At 35.3% G+C, this 27,676-nt stretch overlaps 1 protein-coding gene across 2 annotated transcripts in view; it reads left to right on the top strand.

Annotated features, from left to right (window-relative positions):
• The window catches only part of CFTR (CF transmembrane conductance regulator), a 103,241-nt gene extending 75,666 nt beyond the window's left edge, over nt 1–27,575 (top strand). For both annotated transcript variants that reach the window (XM_087723644.1, XM_087723643.1), the window contains exons 22-27: nt 281–523; nt 681–836; nt 5,931–6,020; nt 12,059–12,231; nt 20,979–21,084; nt 24,395–27,575. In XM_087723644.1, the coding sequence (XP_087579770.1) occupies nt 281–523; nt 681–836; nt 5,931–6,020; nt 12,059–12,231; nt 20,979–21,084; nt 24,395–24,598 (972 nt within the window). In that variant the 3' untranslated portion in view covers nt 24,599–27,575. The remainder of the gene's footprint in view (nt 1–280; nt 524–680; nt 837–5,930; nt 6,021–12,058; nt 12,232–20,978; nt 21,085–24,394) is intronic.
• The last annotated feature ends 101 nt before the right edge of the window (nt 27,576–27,676 follow it).

Below are 27,676 nucleotides of genomic sequence, written 5' to 3' on the forward strand. Positions count from 1 at the left end.
GGATTTGGGACTCTAAACAGTGTGGAAGTGCTTTATTTTCAGTAGCCAAGAATTCCAAAGGTCTGGAAGATATCATTAAAGAAGGAACTGGCTTGGGAAGAAAGAAATGTCAGTTCAAATAGTCTGTACTCACAATATGAATAACAAAATATAGAGATAAACGTATTAACATGTGATGTTCTCACTCATACTTTCTCTGTGATATCAGTCTATACATGTTTGACCAAGAGATATATTAAAGAAGGATAGCATTTAAGATAAATATTCTCTGGTTTTTCAGATGCGGTCAGTGAGTAGAGTATTTAAATTCATTGATCTGCCAACAGAAGAATCTAAACCTTTACCGGCATCAAAAAATAAGGAGCTTTCTCATGCTGTCATCATTGAAAATGTGCATGCAAAGGAAGAACACATCTGGCCATCTGGTGGGCAAATGACAGTGAAGAATCTTACTGCTAAATATGTAGATGGAGGATTGGCAGTGTTAGAAAATATTTCCTTTTCAATAGGTCCAGGACAAAGGGTAAGAATATTTTAATTTAAACCTTATCCAAACAAAAACCACAAAACAGAAGAGCCAACAATGTTTTTTTTTTTAAATGTTAGTTTATGAATTTGTTAATTTCACCAAATTTATGAATGCCAGTTCCTTCAATATTTTATGTTAATCAATATTTCAGGTGGGCCTTCTAGGAAGAACTGGCTCAGGGAAAAGTACTTTGCTCTTTGCCTTTTTAAGAATCTTGAATACAGAAGGAGATATCCAGATTGATGGTGTCTCGTGGAACACAATCCCTGTACAGCAGTGGAGAAAAGCATTTGGAGTAATACCTCAGGTAAATCTGTACCAGTTTGTGAATGTTTTTTCTTCCATTCAATGGTTTCCAATTCTCAGAGCCTGCCTGGCCAAATCTCTATAGTTTCCTTGCACGGTTTTTCAGAAGCAGCTTGCCAGAGCCTCCCTCCTAAGGCTGAGAGAAAGTGACCAGACCAAGTGTACCTATCAATATATTTTATTCATATAAAACCTTCAGATGCATTTCAATATTAAGATTTTTCATTAAGAGACATACAGGAAGCGAATATAAGTTGTTTGATACAGTTGTGAATTTGCAGTGTCTTTTACCTCATTGCTTTGGTTGACTCATATATGTTTGAATTTCAGCTAAATCACAGTTCACCATACTTCAAAGTGGACGAAGTCTAAATGCATATATTTTGTTGATAAAGAAGATGAAATGCAGTTCAAACTAAATCTATTTGTAAGGCAAATACATATGCAAATTGTAGTTTTCCCAATATAGAAATCATGACACAGTAGAAAATTAGTGGACAAACTGAAGTATGTGACTAGAGAAGGAAGCACAGAAGAATGACTGTCTTTCATGGAGACATAGTTTGCATGTTTCTTCTGAATCAGATGAAAATTCAGCAAAAAGACAAAGATGCATCAGATAAGATTGAATATAAGCCATTCATTTCATAAATTACAATCAAAATTACAACCAACATTGCTCTCCCCACCTCTGGGCTGAAGGATCTTCTAATCCACAGCATTTCTCCTCCTCTCCAGTATGACATGAATCAATAGGATATAATTTAACTCAGTGCAGATGAAAATCATATATATTCTAATCCAATTTTTTTAGTCTCTTTTACAGAGAGATTTCTAGTGATCCCCTTCAAAGTAATCACCTACTTTAACCATGCTTAGCGTTTGGAGATTAGCTAAGATTAGCTTTCAATGTTAACAGTTATACCCAGAACTGAAAGGAAATGTACAAGTACAGGAGTCACTTTGTTGTAATTTTAGATCTCATACTTAGTAAAATTTTAGTGTCTACATTACAATTTAATGTAGTCTGAATCCTGAATCTCACTTAAAGCTGGTAGTTAGGTTGTTTTATAAATATATTTTAATGTTGTCTTAAACTTTATTTATCACCCACTAAAACAGTTTAAACACACACATACACATATTTTTACAGAGCACTTTGCTTGAAATGGCCTATGACAACAATAAACTGAATTGAATTGAATACAGGAATTAATTAAAAGGAGAGGATAGAAGATACAATCAAATTTCATACAATGTTTTTGAGCAAGCATGAATAATAGGCTTTAAAGGACACCATTGAATTATGAAACAAGAAGCAAAAAGTCCTAGGATCTTCAGGATTCTACATTGCAGGGAATATTAATGTTAAAATATAAACTTTTGCATTTCCCTTTGTTGGAAGTTATCTTATTAATTTCTTCCTATTGGTCCAGTTTATAGGGATCCTCCTGAATCATGATACTGGCATCTAAGCCGTTTGCTATTCCCCCCCCCCCCCAATTTTTGTGTCACTGCCAATTTGATAATATTTTCTAATCCAAATCTTTTGACAAATATGTTGAACAATAAATGACCTATTATGGAATCTTATAATATGTCATTCAACATTTTCCTCCAACTTGACACAGAACAACTATTGTTCAGTTGGGGTGATTCAACCAGCTTGGTATCCATCTACCGGATGGTGCAATCCAATCCACATTTTGTCATATCTTTTTTTACTGGAATCTCAGGAGAGACTTTGCTAAACTCAAAGTACACTTTGTCCATTAGTCACTTTATCAAATAAAGGAAATTGGTTTGGTTTGACATGATTTATTCTTGATACGCTCATTCCTACTTAATGTACTGTTCAAACATGATGTCTGGCATCAATGTCAAGCAATACTGAACTGATCTGTAATTAACAGGTTCCTTCCTTGCACAAATGGTGTCATTGTTTCTTGACATGCCTGATGTCATTTTGATCTTTCATGACTTCTAAGACTGGGATCTCCAACCCCAGACCATTCAGAACTGTTTGGAACTGGGCCATGGAAGCATTGGGCAAGTGCAAGCACATCTGTGCACTCTCCATTTACATAAGCAGCGGGTGTGCATGCCCGTGGCTTGCGCAAATGGAGCTGCTCGCTTACACTTGCCCACCATTCATGCAAAACCAACCACTCTCACCCTCCCACTGGTTCATAAAGCAAGAAATGGTGGATTATGCCAGAAAGAATGACTGATCTGAATTGCTTACCTGCAACCCTAAAAATGTGCCATCTGGGATAAAACAGTACAAAATATTGTGATTCAAATATTAGTGGATAATTAGTTTGAAGACTTACATGGTGACATTATTTAGTTTTACAGCTGATTGATTATGATTAATTGATTATACTACACTTATATCTTTCCCTAAAGATTGAAATGCAATTATACTTGGATGTAAAAATATGGCATTTTAATTCTGATAAACTTTATGTAATTCAATGCCTTGGGTTCAGCCAATTGAGCAAATGGCCCTTATTTCTAATTTGCATATATGAAGTGTTAAGAAAATTTGCAGAGCAAAACCCAGAAATAAAATAAAAAATAATACAAATTAATACTTTATTTTAAATTCTGAAATTGTAAGAAGCATAGCATAGGCATCTCTCTCTTTAACTTGCTGCTCCCACTTCCTAGAACATACCAATACAGAAACCGTTTTGAAATAAATTTTAACAGATTAAGAAACTATATGAAAAATTATATTCTAAATTTAGAATAGAAGTGGAATATTTTACAAGGTCTCCTTTTGCAAACTGAGCAGTGCAATTAGGAAATTCATCTCTTTTGGGAAAGCAAATACATCATCTCATGCATACTAGATAACTATTGGTAAGAGATATTGTAGGTATTATGAAGCTATTGCTTCCTTTTCTAAAAAAAAACAAAACCCAAACTGGTTCGTTCAGTTAAATTTCATGGTCATCATAGGATTCCAAACTATTTAATTGATCTTCACAAACCTAGCCAAGTGTAAACTATGCCAGACATAGTTTCTCTATTATATTAGTACAACCACACCCACTAATCTCGAGAAACTAATACCATAGAGAACACGGCTAATTCCATTAAGTTAAAGAAACCTACAGAAGCATAAGACAACAAAGATCTTAATCAACAGGCCCTGCCTCAGGCAAGTTATTTTTCTCTAACTAGGAATAGATTTTCAAATAATGCTCCATATAAATTTAATAAAGAAGAACATGTGCTCTTTTGTTTCAAGCATTTCTCTTTTATCATCAGTGCTGAAGTTCTGTACTTAGGACCTATTCTCAGGAACCATAGGATAATTTGAATTTTCTGCAGAGATCAAAGAAAGGCTTTCCTATCATTTTCTCATGAAGTGTTTGTTTCTTGATGTTGGATAGGTATGTGATATTGGTTGAACAGGGTCTGTGGGCCTTGAACCATTCCCTTTCTCTTGAAGGGAATTTAGAAAGCTGTTTTGGAGTATTAATCTAGGGCTGCAATTCTATGCATCTATACTTGAAAAATAAAGCTCATTAAATTAAGCCAACAAGCATAGATTTTGATTTGCAAGTGTGTATTGCAAATGAGTGCTTTGAATATGTACATGCTTGATTAAAGATCATTGTCAAATGGCAAATGTTAATGTGACAAATACAAACATGCCTCCCTCCTCAGTAAAAATTACCATTTTATTTATGTAGTATTTATATATATTATATAATTATTTACATGCTGTTTTTCATCCTACCCAGTGCCCAAGTATACAACTAAATGCAGGGGAAAAAAAGATCAGGAATGACAAAAAGCAAAAACTTAGCAAAATAAAATATTGGAGCAGCTCATAGCAGTTTGAAAGGATGGGGACCTATTGGGCACCTCTTGGGGGATATAATGCCACAATTGATGTGCCACAATACAGAAGGCTCTGCCTCTGTGCTGAGATTAGTAGGTTAGTGCCCCTAAGACTGAGCAGACTTGGGCTGGTGATCTGATTGGAAGTTATAGTTGCCAATAATGGATTGTCTCAGGCACAGGAAAAGCCATTAAATTTATGGAAACCCAACCCAACCTAATTGCTGGAATTAGGCAAGACAATGAAGAAGCAAAGGTTTCAACTTCCGTTTTATCTGCCAAGGAAACTCTTGGTAGTTTTAGTAGAGAAGATCAAATTTAAGAAATCAAAGTAAAACTTTACCATATCACAAATGACCCAATAGTCTATGCCAACTAGATTCTTGATTATTTACTATTTAAAACAATTAACAAAGTAATTTATTACCTAAAACCAATAAAACTGAACATGTAATGTCATCTTCAAGTTGAAACTTTTGTGACTTCATGAGCATGCCTAAGCAGTTGTCTTGGCTATAAATTAATAACTTGCTGTTGTTATCTTCTGGAATTTCTTTTTCTTCTCAATGTATTTAAAGGTACGGTACTTATGAATCTTGACTCTGATTAGCAGCCATGTTTAGAGAAATCAGCCAATTATAGTATAATCATATACTGTATCCTACCCTACTCTACTGTATCAGAGATGGGTTTCTGTTGGTTCGTGCCAGATCAGGCGAACGGGTAGTGGCGGTGACAGGGGGCGCCACCTACCCACCCGGATGCTTCTGCGCATGAAGTATTGCACGAGTGTGTGCGCACGAGCGAACCGGTAGTAAAAGAAATTGAAATCCACCACTGTACTGTACAGTATGCTATGGTATGCTATGGTATGCTATACTATTATGTCCTATATATTTCTAGATAGTATATAAGTATGATATAGCTACAAAATGAAAACTATAGAGGACTGAAACATCTTCATTTATTTTGAGAATAGAAAATAGAAAACCACCAGTGAACTCTGTGGTACTTAATAGATAAGTTTCATAAAGTTTATCTATAGTGGTTATTCAAGGAAACAAATCCCTGGTTGTACTTCTTAGAAAATTATCACTGTTTGGGAAAAGGAAAACTATTAACAAATTCAAGTATCTGATTTGTTAATTCAGAGAAAACTAAAAGTTATTTCTTATTTCTAGCTTGTGACATTATTTTTAACAATATTTTTGTTTCAATTTTTTTTCTGCTTCCACAGAAAGTGTTCATATTCTCTGGATCTTTTAGAAAAAACTTGGATCCTTATGGACAATGGAGTGATGAAGAACTATGGAATGTTGCTGAAGAGGTAGGAGATGTCCACCTTTGTTCTTTAACTCTTAAGCAAGATCTTTATAAGGTACACATGAATGAGTATCCATTTTAGAAACACAGATCACAATTTTCACATAAATAAGCAAACAATAGCAATAGCAATAGCAGTTAGACTTATATACCGCTTCATAGGGCTTTCAGCCCTCTCTAAGCGGTTTACAGAGTCAGCATATCGCCCCCAACAACAATCCGGGTCCTCATTTTACCCACCTCGGAAGGATGGAAGGCTGAGTCAACCCTGAGCCGGTGAGATTTGAACAGCTGAACTGCAATCAGCTGAAGTAGCCTGCAGTGCTGCATTTAACCACTGCACCACCTCGGCTTCTACATATAAATAGGAGAAGATACTCGCCCCAAGAACTTTTTCATCTATCTGACAGTTTATAAAATAGATTTCTCCTTGTTCCTTACAAAATGCACTCCCTTGATAAAAGAACTACACATATAATTAGGAAAATCACTAAATCATTTTATTTGCTTGCTCAAAAGTTAATAACATTAGAATCTCCATTGCCTTGGTGGGTTTATTTACTCTTGCTTGTTTTACTTTTGCATTGTCTTTATATCCTACATTTGTTTGTTTATTGGGTTTGAACTTGAAGCTAGATTTGGAAATGTGGCAAAGAGCTGGGTCAATGTACAATGCTCTGATTGTGAAGATACATTCAGGAATGAGTAAAATCAAAGCAGGATAGAAAGTCAAAACTAGAATTCTGAATAAACTATCATCATAAGGTATGCTCCTACACAATAAAATCTGGAAATCCTGTTCAGCGGAAGCTTTTAAAAATTTAACAGATTTTAAAAAATGTTTAAGCACTTCTAGATATCATATTATATTTTGGTAACTTACTGCTTCCAGTACCTTCCATGACTAGTATAAACTTAGAAATAAAACATTATTCAAAATGACATTTTTTTTGAATTTTTCTAATGTATTTTCTAATGTTTATTTTATAATATGTTTTATATCATTTTCCAGCTGAATTCATCTGGAGTTGTAGATTTGAATTAGTGGTGGGTTTCAAATCCTGTTCCAACTGGTACGGTTGGAACGGGGCTGGCGGTGTTCTCATGGATGCGTGCAGCATGCGTGCACATGCATGCAGTGCACACATGCATCTTAGCTCCTCCACCATGCTCCATGATGCTCCAGCTGCTCTGTGGAGCATCACGCAGGCGCTGTATGTGCCATTACGTGCACAGCAGCACAGAAGCTTTAAAACAGGTAAGGAGCTCGGGCAGATGGCTGGGCCCTCCGGAGCACCGTCCTGGAATGGTATCCAGTGCTCCGGGCTGGCTCCAGTACACCCGTACCAGGGCATACCGCCTGCAACCCACCACTGATTTGAATATACTGTATATAATAAGCTATGAAAGGTTATATAAAAGAGAGCTAACATGCTAATGTTTTGAAAACTTTTAAGTCTTTGGAAATTAAGAAGACAGACAAAAAATTATGCACAGCTTAATTAAGGCATCTCTTTATATAAGCATCTCTTTACCACTTAATGTGTCAGGATGATGGCAGTTCACAAATTAGCCCACAGGTCGATGTAGTTAGGTGATCCTTGAAATATAAAAGATTTAAACACTTTTGAAAAAACATCAGCATTTGGGTGGAAATAGAGTGGAAGTCATGATGTACCATAGCACAGTAACCTTAATTGGAATTTGTGAACTGATTATAGTTTTCTAATCATCTTCAAAACAGTGGGTGCAGTGGTGTTGGAAGAGTCCCCAGGCCTAAAACTATATTTGCCACGAAACAGATTATTCATCTGAAAATAAATTTCCTTCTATGATGAGTTCTGCCCATCACTAGCTGGCAGGAAAACCATCTGCCAATTATTGTTCTGAGCAAGAACAGAGCAGTTCTGTCTGTAGAATTTTGCTTACCATCTTTAAGCCTCAGATTCCTTTCATCTTATTACTCATTTTACCATAAATCAAGCTGATAACATGAATCAAACGGAGTTTTATTTAAAATTTACCTTCCCTCCCATTCCAAATGGGAGGGGTGTTCCCATTTGTCCATTGTTTTCTTATTTCAGTCTTGTGCTAAATAAATAAGGTCCAAATAGTTACAAGCACTTGCAGTATATTTGCTATCTGCCAGTTCAGATGGATCACCAAATAGAACTCATCTATGTTAATCTCTTTAGAGAGACAATAACAGAATGGCCACAGATGGGAGTGTGCATGTATGTGTGGAGTGTTACTGCATCAATTTGAAATGGTCAGTAAACACTAGTATCATTCATTGACCTGAAACTATTTCATTTCCTGTGTAATAGGTGGTAAAAAAAATAGATTTTGTATTATTAGGCACTGTAATGGCGACGTAGTTCGAAACCAGTATTGCAGGCTAACTTTGCCCATAGCCAGGAGATCAATCCTGACCATCTCAAAGTTGACTCAACCTTCCATTCTTCCAATGTCAGTAAAATGACCCAGATTGTTTGGGAGCACTATGCTGACATTATAAACTGCTCAGAGAGTGATGTAAAGCCCTATAAGTCTAAGTGCTTTTGCTAATACTATTGTTATTATTTCAGAAGAACTAAGGACAACTTAAGTGTGTCTCAGCCAGTGTTTGGAGATGAAACACAAGCATCTTAAGGAAAAAACCTACAATTGTTGGGGTATATTTGTAGGATAATGTGGTAGTTAAAATATTGAAATTGGATCAGATACTGATTCAGTTCTTATTTACTTAGTTTACTAGATGACCTTGAAGTAGTCATTCTGTTTCAACTCTGTCTATCTTACAGGTTTGTGGTAAGGATGAAATTTAGAGATTCCTTTCATGTGTCTTAGAAGGATTAGAGTTAGGAGGATCTTGACTGGGCTTGGAAACTAAGGTGAATCAGACTTAATTAGTCATTCAGGGTATGCCAGGGCTATCGACTTGTAATTAAAGAGAAAAACGCCTAAGAAGGAAATGGCAAAACATTTCTGCATTGTTGCCAAGAAAACTACAAGGACATAATTTAAAAAAATAACATGTAATATGACTGAAAGGAAACTTTACTCATCTTACCAGATATATGCATTTTTGAATTATCAAAGAGGAAAAGTGGCATGTAAATGCAAAAAACAGAATATATCAATCCCAATCTATTCAGCAGTCTCACAAGTAGCATAGTTCGGACCACTGAATACTGAGATTCAGAAAAACAAAATATTATTGTACTTTTTAAAATTACATATAGTTTTTATTATAACACTCTAAGTCCTTAAGGTAAAGATTAAGGTTTCCCTGTCCAATTGTGTCTAACTCTAGGTGGTGGTACATTTGCATGCTTTCAAACTGCTAGGTTAGCAAGAGCTGGAGCAAATAATGGGAACTCACCCAATCCTTTGGTGCTAGCTAGGGTTTTGAACCCAGGCTGTCAGCTTTCTAGCTGACAGAAAGCTCAGTGTCCTTAACTGCTAAGTGTAGATAATTTATCAAGGCTATCATAGGTACTTCTGCTCTAAAACTAAGCGTGAAAAAAGACTGAAGTGAGACCAATGCACAGCTATCTTGGCTTGACAGCAGCATATCTTTGTGAGACAAACTGAACCTTCACTTTATTTATTTAATTACGTTTTAATTTTGACATTATTACTTTAATGAAGTTAAAGTAAAAACACACACACAAAGTAAGATGCATCTTTTTCCTTCATCAATCGAGGGTGTAATATTTTACATTGTAATGGCTCCATCTGGTGATAAAACATTTTTAATGTTTTCTTTGGAAACAAGTGACTTTTTTTTTATTTTAGTGGTTTGGGGATTATTTTGAGACCAGTCTTCGGGGATAATAAAAGGCTGCAATGGTACCTTTTAAGGACACTATTTACCTATTATCTCAACTCAAAAGTATATTTTTAAAAAGACACACAAAAAAATCCAATCCCATCTTCTCTGGGTCTTTTGTAAGGGTTACAGAAATGATACTAGGGGGTTATTTTATAAATATTTATTTAGAACACAGCTTTATTATTTTTTGTAAAGAACCGAAGGCTGTGAACATAACTCCTTCTTCCTCCTGTTTTCCCAAAACAGCAACTCTGTGAGGTGGGCTGGGCTGGGAGAGAGGAACTGAGTCATCTAGCTGATTTTCATGCCTAAAGTGAGACTAGAACTCATGGTCACCTGGTTTCTAGCCTGGTGCCTTAACCACTAGATGAAACTGATTCTTTGCATTGTTTGTTTCAGTAATCCTTATTTAGCCTTATCAAGAGTACCTGGAACTGAAATGCCAGCATAGATTAGAACATCATCCAACGAATAGTTAGTATCATATTATAAGTACATAATTTAATAAGTGTTGAGAGATAGCCTTGAGCAGATTGTCCATAATCTCAGACTGCATAGATGAAAAGATAATCATGAAAGCAGACAACAACATGATTGGTATATCATTGAGACATATTACAACCAAGAAATCCAAGTAAAATTGAATGGTTGGATGGAACAAGGGAAAGAAAGCAGAAAGTTATTTCCCATCATTTTATCAAAATTGAAGCAAACTTCAAATTACAATTGAAATAGAAACACGGGATTGCCAGAATTTCTATGGAAATCAAACCAAACAGAACTCTGAAGCATGAAAACATCACTTTTGAACATTATTTTTTTAAAGCTCCAGTTAGGACAGGGTTTCTTTGTTTTGCTTGTGGGATTTACAACCCTCTTTCCCCTAAGATCCTAAAATATAGTTGGGAGAAGAACTGCATATGATTCTTGAACAACCAAAATAAGTCTTTCTAAGACTGTTCATCATATGGCCTTTTTTGTGCATGTTCAGTTGGTAGACTGAAGTATTTTATACAATCTAAGACTGCCAAAGGAACCTCAACATCAATATGTTCCTTACCATAAGACAGCAGCAGGGACATCTGCAAGGGAGTCAAAAAAAAGTCAAGAGGTAGTTGAAACAGTGTAAGCAATGCCCTATTCTTTTTGCATATGCATTAGGTGGCCATGGCCACCATTGGGCTGGACTTGGTAGAAACCAAAATGGGGCAGAGAAAAATGGGCATACCTGTCCATTTCAATATTTGGCTGTTCTCAGCTTTAAGAAAGAATATCTTGAAGCATCGCTTCTGTTAGCATTTTTAGCATTCACCAGAAAGGCTTGTTAACTTGGTAAACGTTTCTGCCAAACTCCCCTGTATAAATATCCTTTTCTCTATTGTCATTCTTTCAGTCAATATTCACTTTTTTCAGTACTAAAACTTTATTAGTATGGAAACAGAAGAACTGTTGATACTTGGTTCCTTAATATACAGTATATAAAAGTACATCTGCCAAACAGATTTTAGCAGGAAATGATAGAATGCTGACGTTGTGTAATTGGGGTTTTATGCCTAATTGTGGAATTGCATCTATTGAATTATTCTCATACATTACTTAGACTAAAGATTTGTATTTAACAAGTAATCCTTATTAGATACAGATATAAACCCCTTATGTCTCTTTAAAAAAATCATGGCACAACTGCAACTGAGGTGACTCCTGGGGACTGAACAAGGAAATGAATCCATGGAGAGAGATGCAAAGAAGGGGAAATTGTTAAAGCGCCAGCAACAAACATTTCCTTGCTGTGAGAGTACTTCTGCTTCAAGCCACATTTATTTTTTATAGTTAGGGAGGTATAGAATGAAGCAGCATATAAAATAGAATTTCTATAACTCAAGATACTAAGTCCAGATGAATTATAAACTTCATAGGGCAGAGCACAAATAAACCAGAAATTGGCACCAGAATTACAAAGTCAGAATTAAGATAACAAATTGTACCTTTATGTTAATTCCCAAATATGCTAAATGAGTTCCATGTCCTCCAAAGGTTTTGTGTCATTACCCTGTACTAGCTTTATCTCATGTGGCATATGAAGTATTACATTGCTCTATGAATAATGCTCCAGGGCTTTAATTGCTGAAATAAAACAAACCCATTTGTATGATACAAAATGTTTCTTTTTCTCTCCTCTCTTTGTACAATTGTTATGCTTTCAGGTTGGACTGAAATCTGTAATAGAGCAATTCCCAGGCCAGCTTGATTTTGTTCTTATTGATGGTGGCTATGTCCTCAGCCATGGACATAAGCAGTTGATGTGTCTTGCCAGATCAGTTCTCAGTAAAGCTAAGATTCTTCTTCTTGATGAACCAAGTGCTCATCTTGATCCAATGTAAGTACCACAAAAATACTCTACAGGTGGGTCCTTGACTTACAACATTTCGCTAAGTGAGCATTCAAAGTTACAACGGCAATGAAAAATTGACTTATGACCATTTTTCACACTTATGTCCATTGCAGTGTCTCCATGGCCACATAATTTACATTTGGATGCTTGACAATGGACATTTATTACAGCTGCAGTGTTAGTCATGTGATCCCCTTTTGTGACTTTTTGACAAGAGAAGTCAATGGGGAAGCCACATTCACTTAACAACTGTGTTACTAATTTAGCTGCCGTGATTCTCTTAACAAATGTGGCAACAAAAGTTATAAAGTGAGGCAAAACTCAACAAATTTTTAACTTAGCAACATAAATTATGGGCTCCATTGTGGTTGTAATTTGAGGATTACCTATATTTGTATATATTGGCTATAGTGAAGTGGTTCTGATTTTCCGGCATTCAGAATTTTACACTACAAAAGTACATACTGGATTTATTTTAAAAAGTGTATGATATTTATAGTTCAATGTAAAAATGGCTTTCAACAGTTTGGATACCATCTTGCAATTCCTTCTTCTAGCACTGATTTCACTTTTCAAAAAGTTTTATTTTCTTTTAAAACAAACATTTCATCATTCCTCAATCAGTGAGACATTGGAGTACAATTTTTTTGTGTGTCAAAATAGTTCTAGTTTACCACCAAATTCTTGTCTAGCCTAATGTATACCCCTCCCTCCCTCCCCCCTCCCCCCCAACCCCCCTCCTCCTTCCCCCCCGACTTCCCAGAACCCGTACACGGTATGGATTTTTAACAAACACAGTCTAAAATCTATTGAGAAAAAAGAAATAAAGAAATTAATAACATCTCTACATTGATCTTAGCTTCTTCTTGCTGAGCTAACTTTAAACAATTTAAATCATTTCTGATCTTAAGCATAGGCTAACTGGAATTTCTTGGTCCCGTATTTATTTTGTATATAGTCAATCCATTTTTTCCAGTCTCGTTTATATCTTTCATTTGAGTGATCTTTAAGATATGCCGATATTTTAGCCATCTCGGCTAAGTTTGTAACTTTCAATGTCCATTCTTGAATTGTAGGCAAGTCTTTCTTCTTCCAGTATTGCGCCACCAACAGTCTTGCTGCCGTTATTAGGTGCAGAATCAAGTTAGTCTCTACCACTGTAAAGTCAATACTTATATCTAGTAAAAATAACTGAGGAGTAAACTTTATCCTTCTTTTAAAGATATTTTGCATAATCCACCATATTTTTATCCAAAATGCCTTAACCTTTTGGCAGGTCCACCATATGTGAAAATATGTAGCATCGAGAGAGCCACATCCCCAACATTTAGGCTGTAAATTCGGATACATAGAAGCCAGCTTTTTAGGATCTAAATGCCATCTATAGAATATCTTATAAAATTTTTCTCTCAGGTTTTGAGCTTGTGTAAATTTCACATTTCTTATCCAGATTCTTTCCCATGTATCCAGCATTATTGGTTCTTCAATGTTTTGAGCCCACTTTATCATACAATCTTTAACTAATTCTGTTTCCGAATCCATCTGTATTAATACATTATATATCCTCTTTATATGCATTAAGCTTTGATCTCTTATTTGTTTAAACAGATTATCCTCAACTTGAATAAAACCAATTTTTTGATCTATTTTCCACCTAGCCTGTAATTGCCCTTACTGGAACCATGTTTGAACTACCTTCTCCTCTTTTAATACCTCTAAAGATTTTAGTTGTAGTACCCCCCTTTCCAAGATAAGAAGCTGTCTGTAGGTAATTCTATCCTGTTTTTGTGCTATATTCATATTTTCAATTGCGTGTCTAGGAATTGCTCACATGGGTATCTTGTCATTTAATTTGTATTGGTATTTTTCCAGACCCGCAGTAAAGCATTTCTTAAAATATGACTTTTAAAATTCTTGTCCAATTTTTTGTTGAATAACAGGTAAGCATGCCAACCATATATCAGATCGTGTCCCTCAATATTCAATATTCTATCATTAGTTAAATGAGTCCAATCACTAATTACAGTTAGCACCACTGCATCATAATATAGTTTTAAGTTAGGTAGTTTCAAGCCTCCTCTCTCGCATACATCTTGCATTATTTTCATCTTTACCCTCGGCTTCTTTCCTGCCCATACAAATTTGTTGATACCCTTCGGCCATTCTAAAAGATTCACATCTTTTTAAAGTATAGGTAACATTTGGAAGAGAAATAAAAATTTTGGTAAGATGTTCATTTTCACTGCCGCTATCCTACCCAACAAAGATAAGTGCAATTTCTCCCATTTTTTCATCTCTGTCTGTATACTATGCCAAAGTGGTTCATAATTATGCTTATATAGTTTCCCATTTGAAGTTAAGATATTAACTCCAAGATATTTGACTTTTTTAACTACCTCACATCCTAGCATCACTCCTAGTTCTTCCTTTTGTTTAGTATTCATATTTATAGCTAATATTTTTGTTTTTCCTAAATTTATTTTAAAACCAGACACTTGACCATATTGATTAATCGTATTCATTAAAACCATACTGGATTCCTGCGGTTGTTCCAATATTATGACCAAATCATCCGCAAAAGTGCACACTCTGTATTCTTGCTGACTAATCTTGATTCCTTTTAGACCATCCAAGCCCCGTATTTTATTCAACAATACTTCCAAAGTTATAATAAACAATAATGGGGACAAAGGACAGCCCTGTCTTGTACCTTTTCCAATTTGAAAAGAGTATGTTAAACTTCCATTGACTATGATTTGTGCTGTTTGCTGTTGGTATATTGCTTTAATTGACTGTAAAAAATTATCTCCTATCTGCATTTTTTGCAGTATCTTCAACAGAAATTGCCAGTTAACTCGATCAAAGGCCTTCTCAGCATCCAAAAATATGAATGCAGCAGGGATTTGGTTGTTCTTTCCCAAATATTCTAATGCATTAATAATTAATCTGACATTACTTTTCATCTGTCTCCCCTGTATAAAACCTGTTTGGTCGGTGTGTATCAATTGTTGAATAACCAGCATTAACCTATTTGCTAGTATTTTAGTAAAAATTTTATAATCTACATTAAGTAATGAGATAGGTCTATAATTTTTTGGTTGGATCTTCTTTGGGTATCAAAGATATAAACGCTATCTTCCAAGATGGAGGCACTTTACCTTCCGTTTGAATCTTATTAAATAATTCTCTAAGAGGTTCTACCATTTCTAACTGTACATTTTTATAGTAAACCGCTGTCAAACCGTCTGTACCTGGTGCTTTCCCTAACTTTAATTGCTTAATTACCTGCAAAATTTCCCCCGAGGTTATTGGTTGATTCAATTTTTGCCTGTGCTCTTCTCTAACTGAGGGTATTTTCTCTTTATCTAAATATTTGTTTATATCTAAACCATTAATTTTATCCCCTTTATACAATTCTGTAAAAAATTCCCGAAATGCCTTTTGAATCTCTTCCTGTTGAAACACCTCCTTCCCTCTGTAAATCAGTTTAGATATATTTCGAGTTTTCCTTTTCTTCCTAGTCTGATAAGCTAACCATCTGCCAGGTTTGTTTGCATTACAAAAAGTATTGTGTTTTGCATATAATAAATTAGTGGCTACCTGGTCAGAGATCAACATGTCAAATTGAGATTTTAATATGGTGATAGCTTCCTTAACCTTTGTATCGCCTGGATTCATTGTTAACTCCAACTCTTTTCTCTTAATTTCCTCTTCCAATTCTGTTCGTTTTAGCCCTTGTTTATATCTATGTGTTTTATTTGTATTCATCAGCACTCCTCTTATATACACTTTGCTTGCATCCCATATGAATTCCATAGATGTACCCTTATTCATATTCAAAACAAAATATTCAGATAACAATTTTTTACAATCATTAATATACTTTTCATATCTAAAGAAGTTTTCATTCAATCTCCAAGACCTTCTTGCCTGCACTACCCTTCCCAATTCCATCATTGAATACATAATGCTTAAATGATCTAGAGCAGTGGTCTCCAACCTTGGCAACTTTAAGACTTGTGGACTTCAACTCCCAGAGTTCCTCAGCTAGCAAAGCTCTGGGAATTGAAGTCCACAGGTCTTAAAGTTGCCAAGGTTGGAGATCACTGATCTAGAGAATAAATATAAAATATATGGCAACTCTCTGCAATGTTAATTATGCTGTTAGCATTACGCAAAACTGCATCTTAAATAAATAGATCAATGGAATGAAATTCACTATTATCTGAAAACAACCTACAGAGATTCAGTACCTGATCTTAATACTGCATTGTCATGATTTGGAATGAACGATTGGGTGGCACTAGACTGAAGTATTTGCCTAAAAGCATTATAACGGATGGGTGATGTAGTTGTGTAAATTTAGCAGACATATGCCATGGAAGACCAGTATTCATATTGACACCTGGGATTCATATGAAGTCTCCAAAAGAACAGGACCTAAGTATGTGTTACATCCCAAAAAACATTTAAGGCCCAGGCAGTGAACAGCTTTTTTTTAAATCATAACTAAGGTACTTGTAAGTTACCTCTACCTTAAAAAGAAGTATTATATTTTGTGCTGTATTCATTTTTCACTTTTTGCTAGTTGAATTGGTCTCTTGCTATGAGCTTGGAAGAGTTTTGATTTATTGTGTACCATCAAGTTGGTGCCAATCTTAGTGATCATGCAGACTATTTTCAAGATAATCTGTCTCCAATCTGATTCTTCAGATCTTCCAAAGTGCACCCATCACCATTCTAATCCCCTTTGCTGCTGGTAGTCACAGGATTATTATTGCAGCCTTAACATTTAGATGATAGGCAGAAGTTGAACAAGTATAAAAGTATTAAAGCTAAACTTCTATTTAGTTAGGCCCAGAAGTAATATTTGGTACTCTTCAAGCTTTAAAATAGTGTAATAATTTCCAACAATAAAGGTCAGTATGCAATCATTTTAGTCATTGTCTATCCACTGCAGGATGAAGGCCTCTTCTGCATGTTTCTAACGAATACTCTTCTGAACTTTCTTTTGCCAATTGGGCCCACAATTTTTGGTGATGTCATTGATCCATCTTGTTTTAGGTCTCTTTCATGGAAGCTTTTTATCAAGTGGGATCCATTCTATGAATGCCTTGGTCTACTGGCCATCAGTTCATTTTGCTATGTAACCAGCTCATTTCCACTTCAATTCTTTTACTCTCTTGATACCGTATACTTTTGTTTGGTCTCTAATCCATGTGCAGCTCTTTCTATCTTGCCTTGTAATGCTGAGCATGTATCTTTACGTGGCTCTTTGTGTCATTTGTAGCTTTTGTATCAATTGTGAAGTTAGTGTCCATGTTTCACTGGCATATGTTAGAGCAGGTAGCACACTCTGATTGAAAACTTTTCTCTTCAGACATAGGGGAGGTTGTTCCTGAAAATTATACTTAGCTTGCCTGATGCCTGCCAATTACATTTAACATGCCATTCAATTTCCTTTATGGTACCACCTTCCATTGAGCTCTGTTGACCAAGGTATATGAGGTGGTCTACTATGTCTTGTTCTTTTCCAGATACAATTTTTTCTTTCTTTGATGAATTTATTAAACATAACCCGAGTCTTTTTAAGGCTTATTTTTAACAAATAAACTTAAAACAAATAGTTCTCCTGCTTTGTGTAGCTCTTGTATGTGTCTTTGTAGTTCTTCTGGATCTTTTGAGAAAAGAACAATACCAGCTGCAAATCTTAAGTGATTTAAATAGGCCACTGATTTTTATTCCATCTTTTGCCCACTCTAGTTTGCAAAATACTTCTTCAAAGCACACTGAGGAAAGGATAGGTGATATTGTATCGCCTTGTTATACACCTTCTTCTATGTTGATTTCCACTTTAAGGTCATTAAGGCACATTTTCACCTTGCTGAACAACCTGGATGTGATCTATTGTGCTGTAGCTACTTCTGTACCCTGCCTGCTCCTTTGGCTGTGCATCACTTAATGTTCTCAATATTCTTTTTTATATTATCTTGGTGAAAACCTTGTAGATGCCTGAAAGAAGGCTTATTGTTGCAATAGTTCTTTAAATCATCTTGGTTCCCTTTCTTGTGCATAAAAATCACTTCAGCATTTTCCCATGCATTGCGTATATTTTTCGTCTCTGAGGCACCTAGAGTATAGTTTTGCTGGTATCTTGTGTAAACTGTGACTGCCAGCTTTCAGCATTTCAACCATAACACAATCATTTCCTGAAGCTTTGCCATTTTTAATTGATTTTATGGCACTGGCAACTACGCGGAGGAGAGCCTTTTCAGTAGTAGCTCCGACCCTTTGGAACGATCTCCCCGTGGAGATTCGTACCCTCACCACCATCCAGACCTTTCACACAGCCCTCAAGATCTGGCTATCCCGTCAGGCCTGGGGATAAAGATTGTAATCCGTCCCCACCCGAATGATGAATGAATGTTGTGTTCTATTTTAATTTATGTATTGTTTATATCTTATTGTTTTGTATTCCCCTCCCTATAAATTGTAAGCCGCCCTGAGTCCCCTCAGGGAAAAGGGCAGCCTATAAATAATAAACCTTCAAACCTTCAAACTTGATTCTTCCTCCACTAGGATATCTGGCATTTCCTCTTTCGTGGGTGGGTGTTGTTACTTATGAACACTTTTGTTACTCTTGATCTTTGTATAGCTCTCAGTAGAATTTTCCAATTATTTCGAACACTTCCTGTCCTGTTCTTCACGTTTTAACTCAAAATGCTTCTTTCTTGTATTTATAAACTTACATTTTGCTCTATTAATCCCTTTGGTTTTTTACAGTTATGTTTTTCACAAGCTTCATGTTAAACTGATGTGTTTCTTCTTGGATACATTTTCTTATGGTCTTGCAAAGTTCAACATATTCCACCTTATTAGTGAAACTTCCAATATTCTTCATTGTGCACTGTTTTTTTCATTAAATCAATAGTTTCATCAGAGATTTTTTACTGTACAAAGTATTTTTTGATTGGTACTGTAGAAGTAGCAAATTCAAGGCTGTTTGTTCATTTTGGTCCATAATGTTAATCTCTTCCAAATCTTGCAATAGAGCAAAGCAATTTGATAGATTAATCTCGAAATCGCTGGTCTCTTCTAATAGCTTATTACTCTTTATTTTTGTTTTTTGTTTTGTGACTTCTTTATCATTTTCATATGCTGTTATTTTCACTTTAGCTCATACCATTCTACCACTTCCAACATTAAAACAATTGATGTCACTCAGTACAATTGCAGAATATGGTTTTATCACTTGACTTGATGTAGTCAATTTCATTTGTGTACCTAGATCAGTGATGGGCAACCTTTTTGGCGTGGTGTGTCAAAAATCGGCAAAAAATCGAGCATAACTCGCGTTGTGTGTCACTTCGACAAAAACATAAGACTCTCTGTGCCGGCCTGACTGGAGAGAGGCGCGCACTGTTCCCGCGCTCCTCTCCTGCGGGTCCTCCCTCGCCGCGCTGATGACGTGTGTGCGCACGGCACGCACGCCTTACCAGCAGCCCCTGCGCTCAGAAAGGGGCGGCGGTGATACAGTAAGTGAGTGTGGGCGGGGGAGATCACACGTCCTGCCCCCCCGTTCCTCCAGCACAGATTCTTTCATCCTCGACGGCCGTGCAGGAGCCGAGGATGAATCGCATGAAATCCTGTGCGTGTCACCCCAAATGGCTACGCGTGTCAGCACTGACACGCGTGTCATAGGTTCGCCATCACTGACCTAGATGGACTCTTCTAATTCCATTTTCTGCTAGCTTTTTTCTTGTACTTCATGATATAAAGTTTCTACCCTTCAGCAAAATCTACTAGTCTGTCACCTCTATTAACTCATTCATTACTTCCATACGGACCAGTCACTTTTCCCCCAGGTATTGTTCTTCCTATTCTTTCATTAAAGTCACCATTAGTATTGTAAAACTCTTCGATGTTATCATCACTGTAGCTTATTGTTAGAGCATAAGCTTGTATTGTTTGTCCAATTGAATGATACATTGGGCATATACTTTCAAATTGTACCACAAAGTTTTTGGTTGAGAAAACCAATTCCAGCACATCGTCCATCTTTGGTACCTCTGATGTCTAGTTCTATCAAATTCAACTACATTTTTGCATTGTCAACATGTATCAGTTAATCCAATGATATCCCAATGTACATTGTTGAGTTCAGTCAGTCTGCAATATAATGCAATATATGTAATATAAAGGGCAATATGCAATATTCTCTTGTTATAAAAACACTATAGATGTACAATAATGTAAGCTAATAAGTTAATTATTACAACTTTTCACTAAACTGTAGGAAATAGCTTGGTAATGATGTTTGATCTTTGATAATTGTTTGATCCTTGTAATTTTGTGACTATTGTTATAGTCTTGTGATTGCTTTAGGCGAAAAAATAACTATTTAACCAATTGCCTGTTTTTTTTCTTTGTTGTAGCAAATACTAACCTTTTCTAACTTTCTTTGGCTAAGGCAAGAAATAAAATATATACAGGAACATAAAATAAGCACACACTTAATTTTGGTTTGTTTTGCTATGAAAGTTATCTTAGTAACTAGTTAGGCCTAACTTCATCTATTTGTATCATTATGATATTGCATCTGAACTTTATCCACCATAGAGTAATGTAATAAAAGTGGACAAACATTGTAAAAATGTCTGCTAAAAATCTTGGCTTCTGACCACATTTTTATATTGCCTTTGTTCACATATTAAAAAATGTTTCTCTTTCAGGACTTTCCAAGTCATTAAAAAGACGCTCAAGCAAGCATTTGCAAACTGTACAGTGATTTTATCAGAACATAGATTAGAAGCTCTGCTAGAATGCCAGCGATATTTGGTGAGTGGTGATTAAAAAAGTAAATCCTAAGAGATATAATAGAATTTACTGCACCCAATGCATTTTACCTCATTTTATTTTTACAGCTACCACTACCTCTCCCAGTATCAGAAACTACTATGTAGAATCCCCACAATCTCTGATGTGGCTTATTGTGTTTGTATAAATGCCAGTTTGAAAACCTCATTCATCTTTGGATTCCAACTAATAGCAAGCAGGAAGACAACAACCCACAACTTGACACTCCCAGACTAGAATTTCCAGAATTGCTAGTCAGTGTGGATCCAATACATGTGAAAAATGCCTTGTGGCGAACGCTATTGAAGTAGCAAAGTTGTATCTCTAGGACAAATGGCTTGAGGCCTTACATTTTCTGTCTCAGAAGCACTCTGGGTCTATACATCCTGGGCTCAATTGCCCTATCTTGGTATAGCTGCTTAATAGAAGCCACTCTTCTAGGAACACATCTTTACTTGGCATCCTCCTTCCTAACTCAGGTGTGCAAAATAGGTAGGAATTATATAACCTATTTTTACTAGTCAGTAAAGAAAAGGAAGGCAAATAAAAATAAAATAAATTTTATGTCTACCGCCTGGCTCATAACATGAGACATGTGACTAGAATCTTCTCTTGCTTGAGAAATAGATCAAGCTTTCTACATCTATACAGAATTAATTTACTTTCAGAAAAACAGAAATCAAAAAGAAAAATAAAACTCTTTTTTGAACTTTATGTACAGTACTCATTGTTAACGTTCCAACTGATGAACCCAATCAAAGCAAACACCTTTGAGATCTTCCAAAGTTTGAATGCAAAACTTTTTTGAGTACATCATTTTGGCGCTGACAAAACCAGCTCTAGCTAACCCACATAGTTGCAATATGGATCCTCCCCCAATTAAAGCAGGTCACATTGTCCAATTGAGTGTCATTATTTTGTTTTGAGAAAAGTCTCTGGTCTTGGCAGATACCTGCTGATGTGACCTCGGTTCTCACAGATCTTCTGCTTGAAGTCTGGAGCCTGCATTCCATCTCGCCTTTCCCTCCTCCCTAGTTCTTTGGCAAGTTGAAAGTGCTAATGTTTGCAAGTGCGCTTCAATCTTGATACTCATAGACAAACAGATAAATGGTAGGGGAGCTAACGATAGAGAGCTGTGAACGTTCCAGATAGTATTTCAACAGAAACTCCAATGGGATAATGCAGAAGGAAGAAAAAAAGCTCTGAGCTAACCATAGTCTTTTATTCAAGGCTAATAACCACTGAATTTCTGTAGAGAAAATATGCATCAGAAACAGTAGAAATCAGGGACATACATTCCAGAGTAAAAGTGATCTAACATAGTATTTCTAGATCAGATTTCTTACCCAATATTTAGAGATAAATATGTCTTGATAGTAAATGTTTTTCTGCTCCCTTCCCTGGAGTTTCCAGGTTTTAATACATTACAACCTTTAATTAGAGACTCAGCAATCTAATGTAGTTCCTTTTGCTAGCTCCAATATATTGCTTCTCGCCTAGACACTTAAAAGGTAAAAGGTAGTTCTCTATAGAAGAGGAAGAACTGGGAAGGATTTCTTTCTCCTATGTGCCAAGCTAAGCATCCCTCCTCCCAGAGTGACCCGTTTCAGGCAAAGAGGTATACAGCATATTGGGAAAGTTGGCAGTTTACATAACAGGCAACCAGCAATTTGGAGGACTGTGAAAGCAAGTTGGCATCATAACAATTGAACTAATTGAACTAATTAGAAAGTAAGTGTTATTGGTAAAATCAGCTTCCTCTTCCTCCTCTTCTATTCTTGCAGGGAGAAAGAAAGGGTGAAGGCCAAGCTGGCAAAACTCAAATACACACAAGTAGATTCCAGGCAAAATCTGAAGAAGAAACTGGAGAATATGACAGAATAACAATAGGAAACTAAGCAGTATTTTGTTTTCGGCTCCCTCTACAGTTCACTAGGCAAACTAAATAGTCATTCTTTCAAAACAATATTTTTAAACAACAATTTCTATGCATGCTAGGAATTGAAAATCTGGAACAAAAAGTGAAATAGCCCACAGTTTTGCTTGAATGCTACTGTTGCTGGCTTGAAACTGACGACCTTCAAAATGCTTTTGGCTTTTTTTAAAAGAAATCATAAAAAGAAACACCATGTTTTGTATTAAAGCACTAACTGTCCTGAACACAACCTTCCTTAAAAAAAACCTTATAATTCAACTGCACAATTATGCTAGCAAGAACATGTTACCTATAAGTCAGAAACAGCACATATTGTTTCATAAACTTGTTTCATGCATACTTTTATTCACAGCGAAAACATTATAAATCAACTATGTTTGTGTGTTGAATGCTTTGATGTATACCTATTCCAAATGTTTATTTCTATTACTTCACTATTTTTCTTCGTTTATTGCACCCAAACACATAAAAGTATTTTTGGCAGAAAGGGAGAAGAATTTGTCTTCATTGCATAAGTTTTATTTAACAATGATACCAAGTTTGTCAGGGCCTTCAACAGTCTCCTCCAAATGAAGTTCTCAGCTACCCACCTGTCATGTGCACAGTCACTCTTTGAAGGTGAGGTCAGCAGAAAAGCTTGCGGAAATTTTCTTCATGAGTAACAGTGAAAAAGCCTTCCTGACTGTATTTTCTTCCATTTCCCCTTCCCCTCCGCCCCTTTTCCCCTTCTCTTAAAGCAAGTTGGCACTAGCTGCAGTAAAACTGCATATTAATATGCAATGTTGTTATGTGCACAACCCATAATTTATGAGAGATTCAACATATGGTGGAAAAGGGAAACTAGTATGTGATGGAAGTGTAAGACCTTCTGAAGATTGAGTCTACTATAATAATATTATTTAGCTTATGGATAATGTAGATACCATGCTCAAATAAAATAAAATTGCAGGAGGAGGAGGAAGAGGAGGAAGAAGAAGAGGAGGAGGAGGAAGACAATAGCAGGCTGAATGGAAAAATGCTGTGTCTGGCTCTTGGAACTAATCTGAAGATAATTGTCAACAAAGTGATAGAAATATATTTTTAAAAACTCATTGATTTTAATGTTGCTTATTTCCTAGTTAGTTACAGAATTATTACAATTATAGTCCAAGATGCCTACTTATGGCAGTTATTAATTCATTCTGTGTAATATATAAATGTATATTTTCTAGAGATATGAAATAATATTCTTGCACAACGTGAAGAATGCAAAAACCACCAATATTTTGGTGATTATTGTCATTCTGTAACATAGCAGTTGATTCCTGAAAATATCAATAAATAATTAAATTTTATTTTCTCATTCTCATTTATTAGGTCATAGAAGAAAATAAAGTCAAGCAATATGAAACAATAGAGAAGCTTCTTGAAAAGAATCCTTTCGGTAAAGCAATCAGCTATTCCGATCGAGCCATGCTCGCCCCAATATATCCCAGGGACTCAAGCAAGCAAAGGTCAAGGCCTCAAATCAGTGCTTTGCCAGAGGAAACAGAGGAGGACATCCAAGAAACCCGGCTGTGAAGATGCCTCAAGATGCTGTTGCATACAGCTTCCTTGAATTGTTCTGAGAAAAAATATCAGAACAAATGGGAACAGAAAGAACAAGACTAAAAATGACAGAACAAGAACAGATTTAGGAATTTAAATTAATGAATGTGTGATCTGTCTGCATAAAATGCTTTACAATGCTAGGGTCAAATTAAGTATCAAGGACATATATGTCAGACCTGATCCCAAAGAATTTTTTCATGAAATATCTTCTTTTTACAGACATGGGATGATCAGGATGATAATCAAGTTTTTTAAGTTCATAAATTGAATTTTTAAATATCACAGTACATATTTTTACAGTATGTGAATGTCATACAAAACAAGCATAGTTTGCACTTGTATTTTAATCTACAGTAAATCCATAAGCAAGTTTGATTCTAAAGGTCTGTTGTTGTTGTTTTTATCAGAGAACAGACCAGGGACAAAGCATATATCTTTTGCAATCATTGCAAAAGGGGTCATTAACTGTATTTATTGCTGTGCAAATTATAGATATGTCAGCCAAAATGAACATTTATGTTCTGGATTAACATAAATACAGGAATTAGCAGCTCTTAGTTTTTGACAAAATTGGGCATTTAAATATTCAAAAGAACATAAATTTAATTAGGGATTTTAAAATTGTTTTTCCTATGTATGAAAAGGACATGGAAAAAATGTGATTGAAAGGTATACAGTTTTTGTAATGCAAATACATGAAAGCTGAATAACTTTAAAAAACAAAGTTACATCCATTCATGTGATAGACATTATATTTAATTTTAAATATATTATCTGTTATAATAGCCAGGAAAATATGAATTTAAAAATAAGAAGATGCAATTAATGAATTGCATTTGTGTTGCTCTGTAATAATTCAACTTTGTTGGTATTTGGTCCATTCTGTTTGTCAGATTAATATCTTCCTATATTAGAGGAAAGACATCAAGTTGTGCTGTGTACCCTTTGCTAGATTGCTCCTGTAAGATACAGTAGCTGATGCTTCATAACCATTGTAAAAGAAAGGGTTAATTGCTAGTCTACTTCTCTATTGAGTATGGATCAGGAGCAATTAGCATTTATTGTTTTTATAGACAGCAAAATGAGTCTGGGCATTGTTTTCAGTTTTTAAAATTTAACATTGTTTTTAATTTTTAGAATTTGTAATTTTTTAGTGGAAAGAAAAAAAATTACTTGACTTTTGTGATCTTTTATACCACACTATTTTATAGTTAACTGAAATTTCTCTAGCATATTTATTTCATAACTTTATTAAAAGTTACTGTGGCAGTCCTTTAATAAGAATGTTCTATATTTTAGAAATAAAATGTATTACAAATTGTATTGGAATTCAAAGGGCCATCACGATTGTTTTTATTTTACATTTTTATACGTTTAGAGAAAAATCTGTAATGAAAATCCTAGCTACTAACTGCTGCATTATACATTTTGCTTATTTTTGTCATCTTAATTGTTTTAATGTGCAGTATTGACATTGATCCTGATCAATGAAGTTGTGTAATGCAACACCTTGAGACCAATTTTTATTTTATTTTATTTCTACAGTGACTTTAGCTGTAGTCTTGATTTGGTAGCCAGGGTTGAAATCAGATCAGCAGTGTCACAAGGCAGTTCCTGACCTATCCTGGTCCTATGCTATAGATCTTTTTAAGCAATCGGTAGCATTTTATTTGGATCCAAAGGCCTACCAGCAATTACCACAATGACTTCAACATTGGTGTTTCTTTGCTGATCTGTTTTGTAAAGTTCTGGCCATCCTATTCTCTACAACCTGCAGCTTCTGAGGTAGATGCACACAGAGAGCATTGCAGTATCAAGTGGACATGATTGACTATTGCCATAGCATTCTATTCCAGAAACATCTATAACTGTTACACAGCCAGAGCTGCACAAAGATTCTCCTGAGCAAAGGTTTCCAAATGCTCCTTTAGAAGAACCTTAAAAATTCTAGAAAATAAGCAAAAAATTATGGCTTCAATGCTTAGCTTGTGGGCTTCCCAGAAACATCTGATCAGTCATTCTATTAAAAAGAAATTGGTCCCAATAAATATCTAAGCTGCCAGCTATTAAAGTATTTGAGTCCTACCCATTCAGTGTATGTTTTAAAGAGCTGGTTGGATAACAAGACTATAACAGAGACACAACCCTCCATGTTTTATTTGCTGTGAATATGCTTCTGGTGCATAGATAAATTGGCAGATCATATACACTGCAGATTTAAATGAAGACTGTAGAAAATGTAATTCTTTTTTACTGATCTCTGACCATATTATCAGTATAAAAATACTAGGTAGCACTTGCAACAGGCTTAACCATCTGCTGCTGTGGTTATAATCAGGTGGTATAAAAGACCACTATGCCAACATGGCACTTTAAAAAAAATGATTGAAATGATTCACTGACATTATTGCACAGCATATGTTAATAAATTGAAAGTATTGTTTATAACCTCTGCTATATGATCATAATAAAAATTAAATGAGGCACTGTTCAAGTGAACCGTGCTAAATGAAAATTCCTGAATTGTCAGTCTACCAGCATCCAATATATGACCAAAACCTTTATTTAAAAAATCTCTATATTTTATATAATTTGCAGGGTAATAATGTTTTGTTTTCTTGTCACTAGATGGTGCCGAAGAGCTGACACATTTTTATTTGTTGTTCCAGATACTTCTTATTGCAAGTGTTTTGTATCTTGATTTTAGACAAACATGGTTACACAGTTTACTTGTATATGGAAAAGTACTTATCAATCACAATCTAATTACATATTTACTTCCACATCTATAAGGTCTAAGTTTCAAAGATTCTGGGTGACCATTAGAATTAGTTTTCTGTATCTGTCTTTGTGGCCCAGATGTGGTAGCTCTCTTAACACCTGTGCATTTCATTTGGTAAAAAGAAGCTTGCAGCACAAAAGCTTATTAAAGATTATGCCTACAAAATTGTTTCATTTTTTCATAATATACAATCTAAATATTGTATGATTTATGTTTATTTGCAGTTTCCTATAACCAAAGAGTAAGAAGATACCCTAATATGCTTT

The sequence above is a fragment of the Thamnophis sirtalis genome, unplaced genomic scaffold (genome assembly GCF_051295495.1).
Source record: "Thamnophis sirtalis isolate CommonGarterSnake01/CBP01778 unplaced genomic scaffold, rThaSir2_p1.2 scaffold_9, whole genome shotgun sequence".
In the NCBI taxonomy this organism is placed as follows: Eukaryota; Metazoa; Chordata; class Lepidosauria; order Squamata; family Natricidae; genus Thamnophis; species Thamnophis sirtalis.